Raw genomic sequence first — 17,742 nt, 5'->3', positions numbered from 1 at the left:
CTAACTTGAAAATTTTGTTTATCTCTTTGGCCACAGTAGCTATGTGTAGTTCACACAGTGGTCTCCCAGAAAATTGGGTTTTGGCCTGGGTTTCAGCCCCTGGATTTGTTGCATTGCTCTTCTTGCACCTTGGTGACAGCTGATTCTCTTCCTGTTTCAGTGGCGGGACCACTGGATGCAGTGTGTGTACTTCCTGCCACAGGAGGAGCCCGTTGTCCAGGGCTCAGCCCTCTGCCTGGTAGCCCACCACGACGACTACTGTGTGTGGTACAACCTCCAGAAGACCAGGTGTGCCTCCGGCCTTGTGGGGTGGGACACTAGGCTTGTGACATTGTGTGTTCGTGTAAATTCCCTCCGCGGACCCTATATAGGTTTTGAGTGGGCACATTTGTATCTGAACCAAATAAGGGGAAAAGTTTGTGGCTGGGTGCCTGTTTGTGTGTACTGAGAAGAGGCTACCTCAGTGGTAGGACCCCCATTTGGGGCAGATATATATATGAGAAGTCTTGAATTGGAGGCCCTCTGACCTCTAAGGCCCACTCGAAAGCCAGTGCCTAGACTCATGTCCCCTAGAGGACCATGGGTGTGTCCCCTGTCCACCTCGATTTCCCTGGTGTGGGTCCCTGTGCTGTGCCTTCATGCTCGCCGTTGCCTAGCAAGTCATCACCCTGTATCTGTTCGTTTTCTCATCCAGTCCTGAAAAGACTGGGAGAGTCCACCCAGTGCGCCCCGTGTGTGACTGCCAGGCTCACCTGCTCTGGAACCGGCCTCGGTTTGGAGAGATCAATGATCGGAACAGAACCGAGCAATACATCCAGGCCCTGAGGACGGTAAGTGTCTAGCCCTTTGGGTGGTCACAGGCCAGAAGGGATTTGTCCTATGGACCCCAGCCCACTGCTCACTTATGATCAGTTGGTTTTGTCTTCTGTCCTCTCCTGTCTGTCCACGAGTGGCTTCAACCAGCTCCTACTGGGTGGCATTCGAGCCAAGGCTGGGAGCTTGTTTCTGGATCAGTAGGGGCTTGTTCTCTGCTCTTCTATAGGAGCCTCTCCCTGACCCTTGCTATTGTCCCTCTGGACACTTTGCCTTTATGGTCACCAGCAATTCCTTTGGTGATCCTTGTGGGTTCAGCCACCCCATTATTCCTCTCATTTGCTGTTTTCCTTCTAAAATGTTCTAGATTGTAAATCTGGTCATATAGCTCTTCTGAAAAACCTTTGCTCCCTGCTGCCTATAGAAGAGGTCTCAGCCTGGGGACCACAAGGTTTGGATGGGGTCTCTGGACCCCTTGGAGTTGTATGCAGAAATATGTGTGTTTGTATGCACATGCCTGCATTTTGGGGAGTGGGGAGGAGGATCCCAGACATTCTGAGTTTCTCTCAGAGGGATCTGTGACCCTCAAAGGCTTCCCTGATGTGAGAAGTCATTTGACATGCCCGTGGCTGTCTGTGCTATGACTTCACAGGGAAGAGGCCTGTGGTTGTGACTGGGGGGTGGCCTCCGATAAACAGGGCAGGCTTTCTGTGGGGCCTTCTAGGATGGCTTGAGGAGAGTCTCCTGACAGTGGGGTCTGAGTGGGGAGAGGTGAGGCAGGGGGTGTGTTGGAGGGTGAGGCTATTTGCCACCAGGGCCTGGGAGGCAGGTTTGACTGTTGTTGGGGCACAGGAAAATGCAGCCAGGCCATGTGGGCAGTGGAGTGAGGAGGAGATGGGATTGAATGATCACAGAGTGGGTTAAGGGGTCAGATGGAAAATGTGCCTGTCAGTTTGTCAACAAGAATTTTCTCAACATTGTAAGAAAATCTGTGCTGAGGTTGCTCTTTTCCTGCAGGTGCTGAAGCCGGATAGTGTCTGCCTGTGCGTCAGTGATGGCAGTCTGCTGTCCATGCTGGCCTATCACCTTGGGGCGGAGCAGGTACTGGCCGTGTGCCTTCTGCCGGCTTCCTGATGGCACTCTTTAGTCACAGTTTTGTGACTAAAACTCTTTGCTAGTGCAGCTGCTACATACGTTGTGGGTGTGCTTGGGTTGGTGTCTGAGGGGTTGTTGCCTCAGGTGCAGGCAGGAGTCAGGCTGTAGCTGTTGCCATGTAGCTGCAGCTCCTGAGTCTGAATCCGGGGTCAGCACAGAATGTTGTACTATCCGGGGGGATCGTGAGCACAGATGTAGTTGGTTAGGTATTGTCCTTTGCTTTGGAGTTGCTTTTTATGTGGGATTGTGGTTTCCCAACCAGCAATGGCACCCATACCCCCTGCATTGAAAGTGTGGAGTCTTAACCCCTGGACCACCAGCGAAGTCCCTGGAGTTGTATTTTAATCTGTATTTAGTTTCTCTGTTAAGTGCATCTCGTACAACTAATATGATATTCCCTTTAGGTATTTACAGTAGAGAATTCAGCAGCTTCTCATAGACTGATGAAAAAAGTAAGTGATAATTATTGTTACAGAAATAATGTGGGGATCTGTGGGGCTTGCCTTCTTGAGTCTGGGATCGAATGCTTTGAATCAGTGTCAGTGCCGAGGGAACTGGAGGGAGTAGCAGCTGCCGGTGACTCTCGTGACTCCTGAGTCGAGAGCTGGCCTGGAAGTCTTCTGGAGCTGTCGTTGAATAGCAGCGAGCAAAGTTTAGACTCTACTTTGTGTTTTGTGGCTGAAGAAGTGTAGGCTTTTCTCCTCACTTCACTTAAAACTAAAAAACCAAAACTCCTTGCAGTGATAGAACTAAAGTTAAGTTTTGTTTCTGGGGCACCAGCACCCGGGGAGTCACTGCTCACAAGCTGTCCTGACTGCTTGATTCTGTGATGGTGTTTCACATCCTGGCCAGTGACTGGTTTTGATTTCCTTTCTGAAGGATAACCCACCCCACCAGGACTACAAGCCTACTTCTGAGCCTTTTCAGTGTGCCTGGAAGAGAAATTTCTATTGCTCTTAAGACATTTTGCTCATGATGTCACCTGCAGTCTGTAGGAGGCCCTTGGAGGGGAGAAGTTCAGTAGAGTAGCTGAAAGTGGTGCTCCAGAACCGTTTGGCCAGAGAACTGCACACAGATAAAGCAACTCTGAGATGTGTTCTTTTTCTCAACGAAACCAACACTTTTGTTCTCTCTTTAAGATCTTTAGGGCCAACCACTTGGAAGACAAAATTAATATAATAGAGAAACGGCCTGAATTATTAACACCTGTAGACTTGGAGGGTAAAAAGGTGAGTAGAGAGTGCTGTGCATTTGCTCTAGATAGCACAACTCTGAGATGGCCTGACTGCCCCCTTCTCTGGGCCTCACCGTGGGTCCCCCACTGTTGAGGGTGTGATGAGGTTTGCAGAGATGCTTGATGAATGAATACTTGCATTGCTCTCCAATCGCTGCTCCTTCAGCAAGAGCAGAACGGCTCTGCTGGGATGGACAGAGACACATAGTGTCCCCTCCCTTTTTTCTGTCACAGCACTGCTCCTGAACCCAGGTTGTGGTGAGAACCCCGAGTCCCAACCACTAGGCCACCAGGGAACTCCTGAGAATCTTTTGAAAGCACATTCCTTCTCATATTAAGCCCTGTTTAAAGCTTTTAGTGATCCCCTCTTGCCTCCAAGGCATAGTTGAGTCTCCTTTTCCTGTCATCAGCTGCCTTTGGGTGACCTGGCTCCTCTCCACTGCTCTGGCCTCATCCTTTACCATCCTACCCTACCTGCTCATCTGGCGAGCTCCCAGAAGGGCCTTGCTCTCACTGTCATTCACACTCCTGCTTTGGCCTCTGCCCACACTTCTGCCTGGACTCCCCACTCTTTTGCTTTTCTGTCTCCTGTTCATGCATTTATTCATCTGATCAGCAAACCTTCATTGACATCTGCTCTGGGCCAGGCACTGTGCTGGGAATACTGTGTCTGCCAATGTCCCCGCTTCTCTGGGCTCCGAGCCTGGTGAGGGAGACAGACTAGCACTGACAATAAATTGTCAGGATAAAGCTTTGAGTAGGATTTCCAAGATGCCATCCTGGAAGCTCTTCCTGAAGTCTTACTTCTAGGGTCCTTCTGTGAGCCCCTTCCTTGCTCCTACCACACTCTCTGAAGACGGCGCCTAGCCTCGTCTGCTCCCTTTTCCCACTCTGCACTCCTGAGGGCAGGGTTCATGTCTGTTTCTCATCTTTGTACCCTCAAGGGTAGGCACAGGCCTTGACGTGCGTGTGGACTGACTGACCGACCAAGTGAGTAAGTGAATGAAAGAATGAATGTGCCTGTGAGACTTGTCCTTTATTACTCAGCTGAATCCTTCTGATACCTGGGCCTGCTTCTCTCTCTGATTGGCAGGTTTCTCTCCTCCTGGGTGAGCCATTCTTCACCACCAGCCTGCTTCCATGGCACAACTTGTACTTCTGGTATGTGCGGACTGCTGTGGACCAACACCTGGGGCCTGGCGCTGTGGTGATGCCCCAGGCTGCCTCGCTACACGTGATGGTCGTGGAGTTCAGGGTAGGCCACCCAGAGGTTTTCTTGGCAGGGGGTGGGGGATTGTTTTCTTGTGTGGACCTTGGATGCAGGTGGAGCACCTAGGGTCTTAATGGTTTGAACCTCTGTTTTTCTGTATTAGCACACCTCAGGGCTGAATAGAAGAGGCTCGCCTTTTTAAAAATAAAGTAATTTAGCACATGAAATGGAAATGGTTGTGTGTTGTCATTTTACAATTACAGCTTATCAGAATAATTTTAAAATATAAATTAAGAGTTTCAGAAGACAAGCTGTGCAGCTTGCTCTGCTCTCATTAAGAGCTAAGGCTCCAGTTGTTAAAAGCATTTTGAGATGGGCGAGTCAGCTTCCTTATGCAAGAAAAGTTGGAAAGCTTCATTTTCATTTTCTCATCAAAGCAGAACCATAGTCAAAAAATCATTTTGGGAAAGGTATTTTTTATTAAAAGGATTTTGAAATGCTTTTAACCTGAAATACAGAGTGAACTTCATTTGATGTTTCTTTGATAAGGATGGCTTTATCCCTGGGTAGCTTAGTGGTTCTGACACTTAATTTTTTGGCCATTTCTTCTGCATTACTTATTTACTTGACCAGATTTCCACAGGAATTCTTGCTTTCATGGCCAGTGAGTGACTGTGGAGAACGATGCTGTTCCCAGGTATATGTCCAAAAGACAGAGGATACTGAGTTGACTGGCTTGAGTAACCTCTGGTCTCCTCCTAGTATCCTGTCGTCCTCACACTCTCTTTATGGGCATAGAGGCTCAAGAAGTGGTTGACAGAGTTCTTCCCAATGAATCAGTGTTCAGGATGGACAGGGAGGGGTTAGAGAGCCTGTCTGAGTAGCTCTCTGGTCAGCTGTCCCTCAGTGGAGAGGGCTTGGGATCATGAGAGGCTTTGCAGATCTGAGGAACCATCCTGGGTCTTTGTTGTCTTTGGGTCCCTTCAGCTGTGGGAGTCTCTTCCAGGCCTGTGAGAGCAGCAAGATGTGCCTCAGGTTTGGAGTTGGGGCAGCCCCAGCCTCTTACCCTTCCTACTCTTGCCACCACACTTGTGTGTGCCTGAGTGGGTGTTGACATCTATGTGCTGTCCCAGAGAACTGTGGCCGTGCCTGCCCACCCATCCCCATTGGGTGGGTGTAGGGGTTGGCGCGCCCTGGCGGGTGGGTGTCAAGGCTGTGCCTTCCTTTCAGGACCTGTGGCGGATCCGGAGCCCCTGTGGTGACTGTGAAGGGTTCGATGTGCACATCATGGATGACATGATTAAGGTATGCAGGGCCGCAGCTCCCGCCACAGTGTTCCGTCCACACTCCATCGGGCCACAGGCTCCTGAAGGGGATGTCTGGCTTCCATGGACGGACCGGGGTTGGGCATTGTGGGCAGTATGCAGAGAGCTCCTCTGTTGTGGGCAGCAGGGGCAGCCATATCTGTTCCGCTTGGTTCACCGTAAGCATGAACCTGAGAGCCACTGCATCTCCAAGTCTGGCTGGTGTTAGGCCATTCTCAGCCTAGGGCTGTAATCCCTGAATCAGAATTTTGGGCTGGGGCCCGTCTGTCACCAAACCACTGGAAATACTCCTGCCAGTGTCAGCAGCTAGTTCTTGTTTGGGATGGCCTCTCTAGAAAGTGATTTTGGCAACCTTCTGAGCCAGCTGTTTTCATTCTGGGGACTCCATTTCAGGGGAAGGTGCTTGAGGATGGAGGTGGGTGGGATGTAGAAGGAGGGTTCCTGCAGAGTTATCTGTACATTAGTAGGGGATCCAGGCAGCCACCAGGGTCTGCAGCTCCCAGAAACGAGGGCAGTCATGAAAGTGCCAACGATACTTGGCCAGGATAGATGTGAAGAGTCATGAGCCCTGTGAGAAGGGCAGGACACCATCACATTTTTATGTATTAAGAAAATTCACACATGTAATAACTGTAAATGGAAAGTGACCTGTACAAAGTATATACAACATTAAAAAATTTTTTTAATTATAAAAAAAATGACACATACAGTGAAAAAGGGGTGGATTGTAGACACCAAAATGTTAGTTCTGTGATAGGAAGTGGTTAGTTTTTTCCTCCCTTTTGCTTCTTTCTGTTTACATTTTCTAGAGTGATTGTGGATTCCTTGTGTAAACATTTTTTAAGTAAAAAATATCCAGGGGACATTGCAGTTTTTCATCTTACCTCCCTGTCCACAGCAGACCACTGACTGTTCCATGCCCCTGGGAACACCACACACTCTAGCTCTCTCTGGCCACTTCTCAGGCTCCTTCCTGGATTCCTCCCCTCTTCTTATCCCCTGAGGTGTCCTGTGTTCTAGAGTTCCCCTAGGTCCCTGCCCAGACCCCTGTGGCTGTCTCCATTCTCTATTTGCTGGCCATTGCCTGCCTCTCTCCTGAGCTCTGACCAAATAGCTGAGAGCAGTGACTCCACTGAGACGTCTTCAGGTTCTCCTACCCACTGCCTCCAGAATCCACCTGCTCCTCCCCCGCCCCTAGTCCGGCCCTCCCAGTGCTGCTTTTCTAGACCTGCTGTCACTTCATACCTGCCAGCTGGGCTCAGGGCCCCGGCAGCCTCCCAGACAAGCCTTCGCCTTCTCATTCAGTTGGTTGTTGGGTTCCACAACCATCAGGTCCTCTGTGAACAAGTTTTCTTTCCCTGCTGTTACTCATTTGGGCCACTTGCATCTCGTGTCTGACCGTATGCCCCGCTGCTTCTCCTGTCAGCCTTTCTTCACAGGGAGCTCAAGTGAATCTGTAGATCTGAAGTCTGGCCCTGTCTGTCCTCTGCGGGAAAACCCTGAGCCCCCACCTTCACCCCTGCAGCCAGCCCCCGCCACTCTGCTGGCTCCACTCTGCTCTCTGACCATTCCCTGCTGGGCTGTGTGCACTCTACTCTTTGCTAACAGCTCCTGGGTAGCCTTCAAGAGGCAGCCTAGAGGTCATCCCTCTGGGCAGCTTTCTGCCTAACTCTGTTCTTAGCCGGCCAATGTCCCCTGGAGACTGCAGTTGCTCCCCAATTGTCTCCTTCTAGACTGGGAGCCTTGTAGGGTGGTGATCTGGCAGCTTTAGTGATCAGTAAGGGTCACTGAATGGGCAAGTGTCCAAGTGATGGGTGATTTCACCAGTGTAGGCAGTTGGTCAGGGTAGCTTGTGAGATGGGCAATGGCTTTGAGTTTTAAAAGGCAGAAAATGAAGCTTAGAGTACCTTGCTGAGGAGATTGCTTGTGAGTGGTACCAGAAGCCAGCTGGTCTGGCCAGGCTTGTGGTCTTTTATGGGGGCTTACTTGCCCCACTTGACCATGGCAATTACCCTGAGGGACCAGGGCCATGGCGATAAGGGACCACTGGCATAGATAAACTCTGGAGATGGGGACAAGAGCTCCTTGTTTCCTGGCCACCTGGCTCTATCTCTGCAGAACCTCTCCTCTTCCCTTCTCAGCGTGCCCTGGACTTCAGGGAGAGCAAGGAGGCTGAGCCCCACCCGCTGTGGGAGTACCCGTGCCGCAGCCTCTCCAAGGCCCAGCAGATCCTGACCTTTGATTTTCGGCAGCCAGTCCCCCTGCAGCCTGTCCATGCTGAGGGCACCATCGAGCTAAGAAGGTGAGTGGAGGCTCCAGGGTCAGGGAGTGAGGAAGGAAGTGGCAGGGCTTGCTTTCTAATAGTTATTGCCTGAATGGCTATAAGCACTTATTTCGGTCACTTTCATGTGGGTGGGATGGCTGTCCTTATCTCAGCCTTGCCCTTCAAGTGACCCTGAAATGTGTGGGGGTCCCCATAGCTTCTGGGTGGGGGAAAAAGCCAGAGTGGGCTTGCTCATCCTCCCACATCTGAGGCTCCCTTTGAGCTCAGCAGTATGTTACACACAGCTGCAGAGAAACGTGAATTTGGTTGCTATGGTTACCCATTGGACCATATTCTTTCCTGAACCCTCCTGGGAATTGAAGCAGCTTAGGAATTGGCAGGGGCTGTCGTGCAACATGGTCAGGCCCATCCAGCTCCAGCTCCCTTCACGGGGAGGGGTGGCTGCTTACTGGAGGAAGCTCCGTCTTATAACTGGGTGGAAGCCATGAGCCCAGAGCCCCTTGGGGCTCCTCTGACAAGGAGGAGCCAAGGCAGCTGCCTGTCTGTGCCTGCTGCCCAGAGTTATCTGGGAGCGATCTAGACTTCGATGCCTGGACTGCTCTCTCAGCCTTCTGGGCCAACCTTTCCATGATCTCAGGCAGAGGAGGCCAGGCTGGCAGCCAGCTGGGCAGGGTTACTCTGAATACTTGGCCAGACTGTGGGGAGTGAGTGGGCACTTTGGTTGCTCAGCAAGAAGGCCACTTTTACTGAGTGGCCTTCATTCAGGTGGAGTCTTAGGAGCCTCCTGACAGAGCAGGATGGAAGTAGGGAGGATGAGAGGTTTCTGAAAAGCAGAGGGCAGCCATGGCCATGCCAGTCTTTCGTGTAGCTGTTTGTTTCTGGTCCCTTTCCACCCCCCGGCCCATCTCTAGGTGCGGGAGGAGCCATGGAGCTGTCCTGTGGATGGAATACCACCTGACCGCGGATAGCACAGTCAGCACCGGCCTCCTGAAGCCTGCAGAGGACGAGGTAGTGCTGTGCGCAGGCCCCAAGTTGGCGGGCCCTGAGAGCGGGGGCCATCGCGCCACTCGCGTGTGCTCTGGGTGTTCCGGGTAGTGACTCCTGAGGGGTCCTGGGTCGTCCAGCTCCGAACAGCAGCTTCTCACTGCAAGCTGCCTGGGCTGGAGGCTTGCCAGGAGGGGGCTGGCTGGGACATCAGAAGCCTCATTGCCTTCTTGCTGCTTTCTCTGCAGGGAGACTGCTGCTGGAACCCCCACTGTAAGCAGGCCGTGTATTTCTTCAACACCACACTCGACCCCAGAGTGCCGCTGGGTGGCCCGCAGACCGTCACTTACACTGTGGAGTTCCGCCCCCACGCTGGAGACATCACCATGGATTTCACGCTCTCGGATGCGTTGGACCGTGGGTGCTGACCCTCACTTGTTGAGAAATAAAGTGGAGGAGGGTTCTGGGCTCTGAATGGTGGCTTTCCGTGGCGAAAAGTAAAGACACCTTGCCTTTCAGGATCCGTCTTGGCCTCGGGGATTGGAGGAGACCACTCCCTGTTTTGTGTTTTTGCACTGCTGGGTCCTTGCTCCAGAAATGGCAGGAAGTAGGGATTACTTTGGAACTGAGAAGGTGCCAAGGAGCCCACCCGCAGTGGCTTTTAAAGTGCTCAGAGAGCTTCCTGGCCACAGTGTTGCTCCTGCTCTCCCTGGGAGGGAGCCAGGGCTGACTGGGGTGGGTGGGTCTGCTACTCTTCTGGAGCTGGGCCAGCCTGGCCTTGTGCTCTGGGGACCTTTGAGTCCACCTGCCCGCTCCAGCTCAGAGAGGCTCCTACGGGCAGAGTTACTGATGTGGCTGGGCTCTGGGTCTTGAAGACCCTGGTAGGGCGGGACTGAGGACCAAGTTCAGACTCTTTTTGTTTGCTAGGTAATGGCCCCAATCCACATTTGTAAAGGTTTGGCCTCCGTGTGCAGCAGCAGCAGGTGACCAAGACCAGCACCTGGACACCATGCTGCTCTTCTGAAGTCAGGGAGGAGGCTGTCCCAGAGCAGTTCAGACGCAGATCCAGGATACCAGCCGGCAGGAGGAGGGAACCCGAAGGTACAGCCCTTTCCCACGTGCCCCCTTCTAGCAAAAGGACCTTATCCCACAGCAGTCTGGGCAGATGGGTAGGTACTAGTGCAGGCACCCCAACTTCACCTTGCCAGAGAAGGGCAGGGTGTCCCAAGGAGGCCCAGCCTGGTTTCTTCCCACACACAGTCTTGTTCTGCTGTTTACTCTAGTTCCACCGGGAGTGAGAAAGAGAACCCAAGTGGCCTGGTTTTTGCGTGGTTCAGGGCAGACTCAGACTGTGCTCATCCCATGGGGAAGGGCAGGAAAGGTAGGCTCTCCACGGCGGTCTCCCCATAGCACCACCTGGCCACCTCGCCTGCTGGAGTCAGAGCAGGGTCCAGACCAGCTTTTCACTCAAATAAGTGCAGAACACCAGCCTTGAGCCTCACAGTTTTATTTTTTGTTCCTCATTATCCATCCTTCTTTTCAGCACCAGTAAAGGAAAAAAAAAACACTTCTCTTTTCAAAATACTTTATCAGGTGTAAAGATTGTTTTTCTTCTAGGGAAGAATCGTTTGGATAATATATTTGATAACATTTTTACCAAAACCTTAGGTGTGCTTACCATAGAAAACCCCTAATGTCCCATGAGGATACAATACAGAAAAAAATACAGAAATAAAAAAAGTGTTTGTTTTTTTTAAAACAGTATTTCTAAATTTCAGCAAGTTAATACAATAGTTAAAAAGCATCAAGATTAATACCCATACTTAAAACTGAAGGTGGTTTGGACAGATGAAGTGACCGTTTTTCTCTGAAGCTGACCTCTGCCTCCTGGCTTCTGTGGAGGAGGCTGGGCCCGGGGCAGGTGCAGGGCCTCGGGGATTAGGTGACAACCTGTGTCCGTCCTTCCAGGCCTAGATGCCACAGAAACATCTGAGATGTTCCTTTTTTAAAAATCCAAATGGAAAAGTCTAGCTTGTACACAGCCCTGGGGGTACACAGGTTTGTTGAAACTCGTGGCTGAGCGATGACGGCCTCAGCACTGAGGCCCCAGAGGGCAGCGCGAGGGGAGTGGGGAGGCAGGCAGGCCCTTCTCTGGAGACCAGGCAGGCTGGGCAGAGGCGACTTTGTTTGGACGGGAGAATGACTGAGGCACAGGGAGGTATGACTTGCCTAAGGCCGCCCCATGAGTAGGGAGAGAAGCATGTGCCCCATGCCCTGGCTCCCCTCCAGCTGGCCCTGGAGGCCAGCAGCCCCTCTGAGGGCTGGAAGCTGTGCTAGAGTCACTCCACTTCAGGAGCCAGGCCCTGCCTCCGCGGCTCTCCTGGGCACACAGCTTGGAGCCGTGGCTCAGGCCCAGACGTCTGGGTATCACATCTGCCCTGTTGAGCTCCACCTGCGAGCAGATTTCTGGCCGCTCCTAGGATTGGAGGCCTCTGACCCAGGGAAGCCTAGCCAGGGCCCCAGGAGCCACAGCCCTGGAGGAGGGGTGCAGTGGAGAGCCAGGGAGGACTGTACCCTGGATGGTGAGCTGCTCTCTTGGCTTGATGTGGAGGGTGGGGCTGGGGGCCTGGCCAGGGGAGTGCTCCAGGCAGTGAAGCCTTCTGCCCAGCTGCTACCCTGGCCAGGGGCCTTCAGACCAGCCCGCACCGCCTTGAGTGCAGCTCTTGGGAATGTTCCCCTCCAGTGCAGGGCCTGGCCTCTGACCTTGCCCCTCTTGGTCCCTCTTGCAGCTCAGTGGGTGACAAGGCACAGCGTCAGCATATTGGCACCAGGCTCTTGGTAGCAGAGTCCTGGTATGTCCCCAGCCTCGTTGGGCAAAACTGGCTTCAAGCCAGGTGGCACATTGGTTGGGACGCTGTGAGGAGGGGAGATCAGTCGGGGGTTGTTAGTAACCCCCTGAATTGGAGGGGCCTTGCACCTGGAAATAGACAAAGCCCTCCCTGTGTAGGGGTGGAGGGTGTCCCCAGGTGTGTTTAAAAAGGCAGGTGGGCAGAGGCAGTGCTGCCGTGGGATGAGGAGCTATGGGCTTCCCCTGCAGGCTCTGCCACACTGCGCAGGTACTGGGGCTGGCCCTGGTTGCATGGTGGCAGACTGGATGCCTGTGCACCTGAACAGCAACCAGTACTCCCTGTGTGGGACGAGCAGTGGCCATCAGCCTTGCCACCCTCAGCCTGCACACTGGTGAGGTGACAGGCTGCTCTGCGCCTTGACCCCCAAGTCCCTTCATCCAGGGCTGGGGTCACTGTGGAGGATGAGCCTAGGAGGACAGAGCCTCAGCCCCCCTCCCGCCCCCCACCAACCCCAGATGCAGGGGGACAGTTCCTGAGCTCAGCCAGCACGTGGATAGGGACAGTCACCAAGGGAGGATTGGTCCTGAACCAGAAGGGTGTCCGGAGGGGAGACAGGATCAGGCAGAAAGAGAATGTGTTGGTTCTGACAGAACAGAAGCTACAAATCTTACCGTTTTCAAAATAAGAAGTCCCCCTCCCCCCTTAAACCGTGAGTGGCCCTTCTTCCTGTTAAAAAAAGGATGCTCTCTCCTTAGAATCCTGTCTATGGCTCCATGGCCCACGTTGGAGCCTCCTAGGGAGGTCCCGGGCTCTGCTGTGCCAGGGAAGGGAGCCCCTTTCAGGAAGAACAGCGTTCTCCCTTGTGGCTTGCAGACCCTTTAAGGGTTATTTTTGTTCTTTTTCTGTTTTTCTTTTTAAAATGTAATCGCCCTTGAATGCAAGACCCTGGGAAAGAGCCCGGGCTCGCTGGTAACTGGACACAGCCTTCACGGTCCCTGCTCGTGAACTGTCCAGGCTGGAGGCGGCGAGCTGGCGGTCCCGTGTCCAGGAATGCTTCTTTGGCTGGTTCTGATTGTGTTTGGAGTTTGGCCTTGGGTGAGGCCCGAGTGAGGGGTCTGTGGCTACGGTGTGGCACGTGGCATGCGGGCAGCGTGCATGCGAGGGTGCAGGCATGCGAGACAACATGGCAGCAGACAGAAATAATGAACCCTGGATGAAGCTTTAGAAGAGATACAAAGAGTACAGAAACCCGGATTTCATACTAACCCACGGGTTATAAACTAGGTTGTGCTGTAGATTTGTAGAAAATCAACTATTTGAAAGAATGGCACTGGTTGGGCAGCCAGGACTCCCCAGGCCGGCCTGACTCCTGTCCATGGCGAGTGCCGGGCAGCGCTGGTTCCAGCTCACCTAGGACTGGCCGCGGCTCTCCCGGGCCCCTGCCCTCCTCCGCTAGCACCAGCGGTGCTCGCTGGAGGGGACACGGCCAGGGAGGGACTGCGACTCAAGGGCTGGTGGAGGCCCCGCTGCTCGTGGTGACTGGGCTGGTCTATGCCTCGTCGTCCCCTGCAGACACCATCAGTCGCATGGCCACCGGGAGGTGGTCCGTCAGGCCTGACAGCTGGGTGATAAAACTGAATTCTTCCACCTCCTACGGGAGTGGGGAGGGGAGAAGGAAGAAATATCCCTGTTAGACCCAGAGGGCATCTTATAAAGCAGGGGCCTGACTTGGACCTTCCTGAAGGCAGAGAGTGGGAGCGTCCCTGAGGGCCCCAAAGGCCTCCTGGACTGGCACGTTCCACTTTCAGAGGAGAGCTCGGTGCTGCCAAGGGGTGTAGAGCAAGAATGTTCTGCTACGGGCACAGCCTGGCTGCCCAGCCCAGCCCAGCCCAGCCCAGACTCACGGCCTTCCAGTCCGGGCATAGCCCCTCCTCCCCGTGCAGCATGTAGTCGATGCGCCTGCCGTTGCCTTTCAGAAGCTCTTTGCGTCCCTTCTGGCCTCCCCCGGGGCTCTTGCTGGTGGGGAAGGCGAGGTACTCCCGGCGACCTTCCTCACTCTCCAAGACCCTGCCCACACAGAAGACACAGGAAGGCAAGGTGAGCACAGCCCCAGATCCTGAGGGTGGAGCCACGTTCTGTCCCCCAAGTCAGACCAAACCCATACATTTAAGATCTGTCTTCTCCATGAGCCCAGAAAGGGACTGGGGTGGATAGAGACTGGGTCTGAGCCTGTGAGCTCCTGTCTGACTGAGCCACTGCCCTGGAGTGTCCCATGCCCACCTGGGGTCGGCAGCACTCGTATTCCCTTTCTGAACTAGAACGCGGGCACCACCCAAAACCTGTAACCAAGCTGGGGACAGAACTGCCCACCCCCTCTCCAGGGTAGTGTTGTGCTCTGAGCTAATAGGATCCTGTTTGGGGGGAACTTGATCTTTGCAGTGAACCCCAGAGACCCTTCTCTTCTGAAAGTCCCCAGACCCCCCCATGACTCCCATTTCAGGTCAGCAGGGGAGCCAGGAAAGCACCCAGGCCCCATCCCAGGACCGGACTCCTGTGTCAATCTGTCCCCAAGACCCCAGGACACTTTGAGGACCGGGTGTGTTAAGAAAGGAACAAGGTGGGATGCGGCTGTCGCCCCATTTTTCAGAGGAAGGAAACTGATACAGTTGCTGGTCAGAATTCTACAGGGAGGACAGGGCGCTCAGGTGGAACATTACACCCTGAGTCCAGGTCTCTTCTGACTCCTTGTCTACCTTCTGCTTCCTGTCAAGTTTCCTCCAGAGTCCAAGTACCATTGGGAATGAGCCTTCAAGGGACACCCCATCTCAGAGGGCAGTGTTGGGGCGAGAGGCACAGCCACCAAGAGACACTGCAAAGGCCCACCCGCCCAACTAACGCCTGGACACATGAACAGGGCACCTGGACAGGCTTGGCAGCAAACACAAGTTTCTGCAAGGTCTTTATCAGCCTTGAGATATATACACTGATGACACACAGAACATCATTCCGTCTCAGAAATGTAATCCACTCCTGTCCTTTGCCTTTGATAATTAATTCTAGCATCAGTGATCTAAGAGTTACTGATAAGTCATTTTTAAATCGTCATCTCATAAAAAGATAATTTTCTCAGCCTGGGATGATGTTTCAAATTTAGTCTATAATCTAATTAATTGGCTCAAATTAGCTTCAAGGAGCCATCGCTGGGGCTCTGGGCTGTCTCGGGCTGTGAATTATAAATTGGCTCTGCTGCTGGCCTCTCAAATGTGTCCTTTTCAGAAGTCTCAGATTGAAGAATACAGTTTGGCTGGGGTGGATCTGTCTCTACTTTGACTGGCTTGTGTTAGCTCTGTTTTTATTTGTCTGATTGGTGGCTGCTGGCTGCTGGTCCCCTGCCACAGATGCCATCCCCAGGGCCCTTTGACAGGGATCTCTGCGGCGCCCGGCCTCGCCCTGGGAGGTTATGGTCCTTTTTCCTGTGCCTGAGGCAGGCTGGGGCTCAGAGCAGGCCAAGCTCTGGTAGAATGAGCCCAGACTTGGGGTGCTGGTGTAGGAAAAACCACCTTGAGACCCCAGGCCTCCTCGGGATCCTCTTCTTGGGTAAGGACATCCCTGGGACATGAGGTCCCCACCACAGCCTCTGCCCACCCCAAACTTGCATCCCTGATGCTCTTAACAGGCATCTCGTCCTGGGGAGCTGTGGACTCTCATCGGCCCACGCAGCCCACCTCTCCACACCTAGTCTGGGTCGGTGCTCATCCCAGACCTGAAAGCCACCTGGGTCTGCCTACCCGCCTGACCATGGCACTGTGGATGCTGGCCACTTACTTTTGCAGATTGTCAGGGGTGCACACTTCCTCATCATAGAGACCGTCCTGGTCCAGCAGAGTTCCTGGGGACAAGGAGGTGAGAGAGGTTACTGTGGGCGGGGGGGGCAAGCCCAGAGCTTCTGCCAGCTAGGCAGCTCAGTGCCCCCTCCCCCCAATGGTGTGGTCTCTTCAGGAAGTCCATGGGGTGTCAGGCCTCAGCAGTGCCCCTCCCGCCCCTGTGCCTGCCCCCAGCCCCAGCTCACCAATTGCCCATGGCTTCTCCTCCCCAGGCCCCAGGCGGCAGGGGTCCTTGTAGCGTGTAAACAGGGAGTGCTGTTGCTCCAGCTTGTCATCTGTGCAGGGAGGGAAGGAATGCTATGGGGCTCAGGGTGTCTGGCATGCCCTGGAGGGCTACCTGCCTCTGGTTCCGGTTTGACCAGAGTCACCAGATCCCTGTCCCTCGGGTAACTGCTTCTGGGTAGGGTCTGTGTTCCCGGACAGATGGAGCTGTGGTTCATCTGTCACTGGCTTTCTATGTCCTTGAGAATGCCCCCTCTAACAGCCGTCAGAACTGTGGCTGGTACAAAGATCTGAATACAGACCTGGTGAGTATCATGAGCTAACCCCATTAATCTGGATTTCAGAGGCTCCCTGCCTTCACTGCCAGAGGTTTATTTGCAGGGCGTCTCCTGACCTCCAGCAAGGTGGCTCTAAGCTTTCTAGGCAGAGCAGGGTTTCTTATTCTAGGATTTCTTGAGGGCAGAGAAATCATAGTCTCGCTAAATGTCCCACTTTTGTGCTCCTGAGAAGCAGAGCCCATGCCTCCTCCATGGTCGACCCTAATGGGGAGGAGCCCGCCTCACCGGAGGAGCAGTTGTCAAAGTTAAAATCTCCGCAGATGATGTCAAATGCCACCAGTTCCTCGGGGTTGGCTGCGCTGGACGAGGAGGTAGATTTTCGGAAATCAGCCAGCCAGTCCTGAAGCATGTTCAGCTGCTCACACCGGATATCACTGTCCTCTGTGGGGCAGAAGCACAGAGAGGTGATGAGGCTGCTGCCAGGACCCCTGCCAGGTGAATCCTAGCCCTCTGAGGATCCCACCCACTGAAGCTCGGGCCCCTGGACCCTACCTGACAGGGCGTGCAGGTGTGTGCAGGAGATGTACCCAACGATTCTTTGGTCCTGAGGTGTGCTTCCCACCTGCACCTGTGATGGGGAGGAAGTGTTGGTGATGAGACCTAGAGTTACCGTTGCTCTGAGCACAAAGGGACGCTGGTGATGCCCGACCCCAGCCAGGTCTAACCCTCAGAAACCCAGCTCTGTTGACTTCTGGCTAGCCTGGGGCCTGAGAAGAACAGCACATCACCTGCTTCTAGGAGCTTCTGCTCCAGTGTGGGAGGCGATGCATGAAGAAATACCCGCTTTATGGCAGGGTGAATGCCACCAACAGTTCATGCAGCACTTTGTGGGGGAGAGATGCAGAAACCACCACAGACCTCCCCAAACCCCTGCCATCTCCTGATGACCAGAGTGTCCACACAAATGTCCCTCGCTGCCTTGTCCACTCACGTGGCTCCTTCCTCCTCCCCTCAGTCACACCCTGGACCTGATGACGTGGAGCCTGTTCCTCTAAAGTCTAAGTCAGACTCCCTCTAGGATGTGGCCCAGCCATGTAGCTCAATACCCTCGTCCCTGTGAGAGACCTTGGACCTTGCTTTCTGTCTTCTCATCCCAGTCTTTGCCTGTCTGGCTTCATGAGCAATTATTTTATCTGCTTCTTGGCCATGGCCCCCATTAGTCCCCAGATCTACGATGACAGCTGTGGCTGGTGTCTCCATGGCACCTGTCATGGCTGACCCCAGGCCCCCCTGTGACCACCACCCCACACCTAGCCCTTCCTCCACAGGGGCCTCTTCATTCTACTTGCCCAACCTGTCTTTGCCTCTTGTTCTCCTCCACTGGAGACAGAGTCCCTGGCAGGTGGAGTGGGGCTGAGAGCTCCTCACTGACTCCCTGCCTAACCACAGGTGACCCTGGCAGACCGTCCCCACAGGTTGGCGTAATGAAAACGAGCACCTCAAT

At 53.8% G+C, this 17,742-nt stretch overlaps 2 protein-coding genes across 7 annotated transcripts in view; one reads left to right on the top strand and one right to left on the bottom strand.

Annotated features, from left to right (window-relative positions):
* The window catches only part of PRMT7 (protein arginine methyltransferase 7), a 48,317-nt gene extending 38,832 nt beyond the window's left edge, over positions 1-9,485 (top strand). For 4 of the 5 annotated variants that reach the window (XM_040253274.1, XM_040253276.1, XM_040253273.1 and 1 more), the window contains 10 exons: positions 161-288; positions 695-830; positions 1,831-1,914; positions 2,373-2,420; positions 3,108-3,197; positions 4,296-4,457; positions 5,643-5,717; positions 7,879-8,039; positions 8,933-9,029; positions 9,254-9,485. In XM_040253274.1, the coding sequence (XP_040109208.1) occupies positions 161-288; positions 695-830; positions 1,831-1,914; positions 2,373-2,420; positions 3,108-3,197; positions 4,296-4,457; positions 5,643-5,717; positions 7,879-8,039; positions 8,933-9,029; positions 9,254-9,433 (1,161 nt within the window). In that variant the 3' untranslated portion in view covers positions 9,434-9,485. The remainder of the gene's footprint in view (positions 1-160; positions 289-694; positions 831-1,830; positions 1,915-2,372; positions 2,421-3,107; positions 3,198-4,295; positions 4,458-5,642; positions 5,718-7,878; positions 8,040-8,932; positions 9,030-9,253) is intronic. The other variant, XM_040253272.1, reaches the window with a different exon arrangement.
* Positions 9,486-10,496: 1,011 nt separating this feature from the next.
* Positions 10,497-17,742, bottom strand: part of SMPD3 (sphingomyelin phosphodiesterase 3) — an 83,827-nt gene continuing 76,581 nt past the window's right edge. For both annotated transcript variants that reach the window (XM_040253280.1, XM_040253279.1), the window contains exons 4-9: positions 16,791-16,866; positions 16,524-16,679; positions 15,924-16,013; positions 15,680-15,743; positions 13,759-13,921; positions 10,497-13,505 (exon numbers count right to left, since the gene is read on the bottom strand). In XM_040253280.1, the coding sequence (XP_040109214.1) occupies positions 13,404-13,505; positions 13,759-13,921; positions 15,680-15,743; positions 15,924-16,013; positions 16,524-16,679; positions 16,791-16,866 (651 nt within the window). In that variant the 3' untranslated portion in view covers positions 10,497-13,403. The remainder of the gene's footprint in view (positions 13,506-13,758; positions 13,922-15,679; positions 15,744-15,923; positions 16,014-16,523; positions 16,680-16,790; positions 16,867-17,742) is intronic.

The sequence above is a fragment of the Oryx dammah genome, unplaced genomic scaffold, assembly GCF_014754425.2.
Source record: "Oryx dammah isolate SB20612 unplaced genomic scaffold, SCBI_Odam_1.1 HiC_scaffold_13, whole genome shotgun sequence".
NCBI classification, from domain to species: Eukaryota; Metazoa; Chordata; class Mammalia; order Artiodactyla; family Bovidae; genus Oryx; species Oryx dammah.
This window is presented reverse-complemented; position numbering and strand designations above follow the sequence as displayed.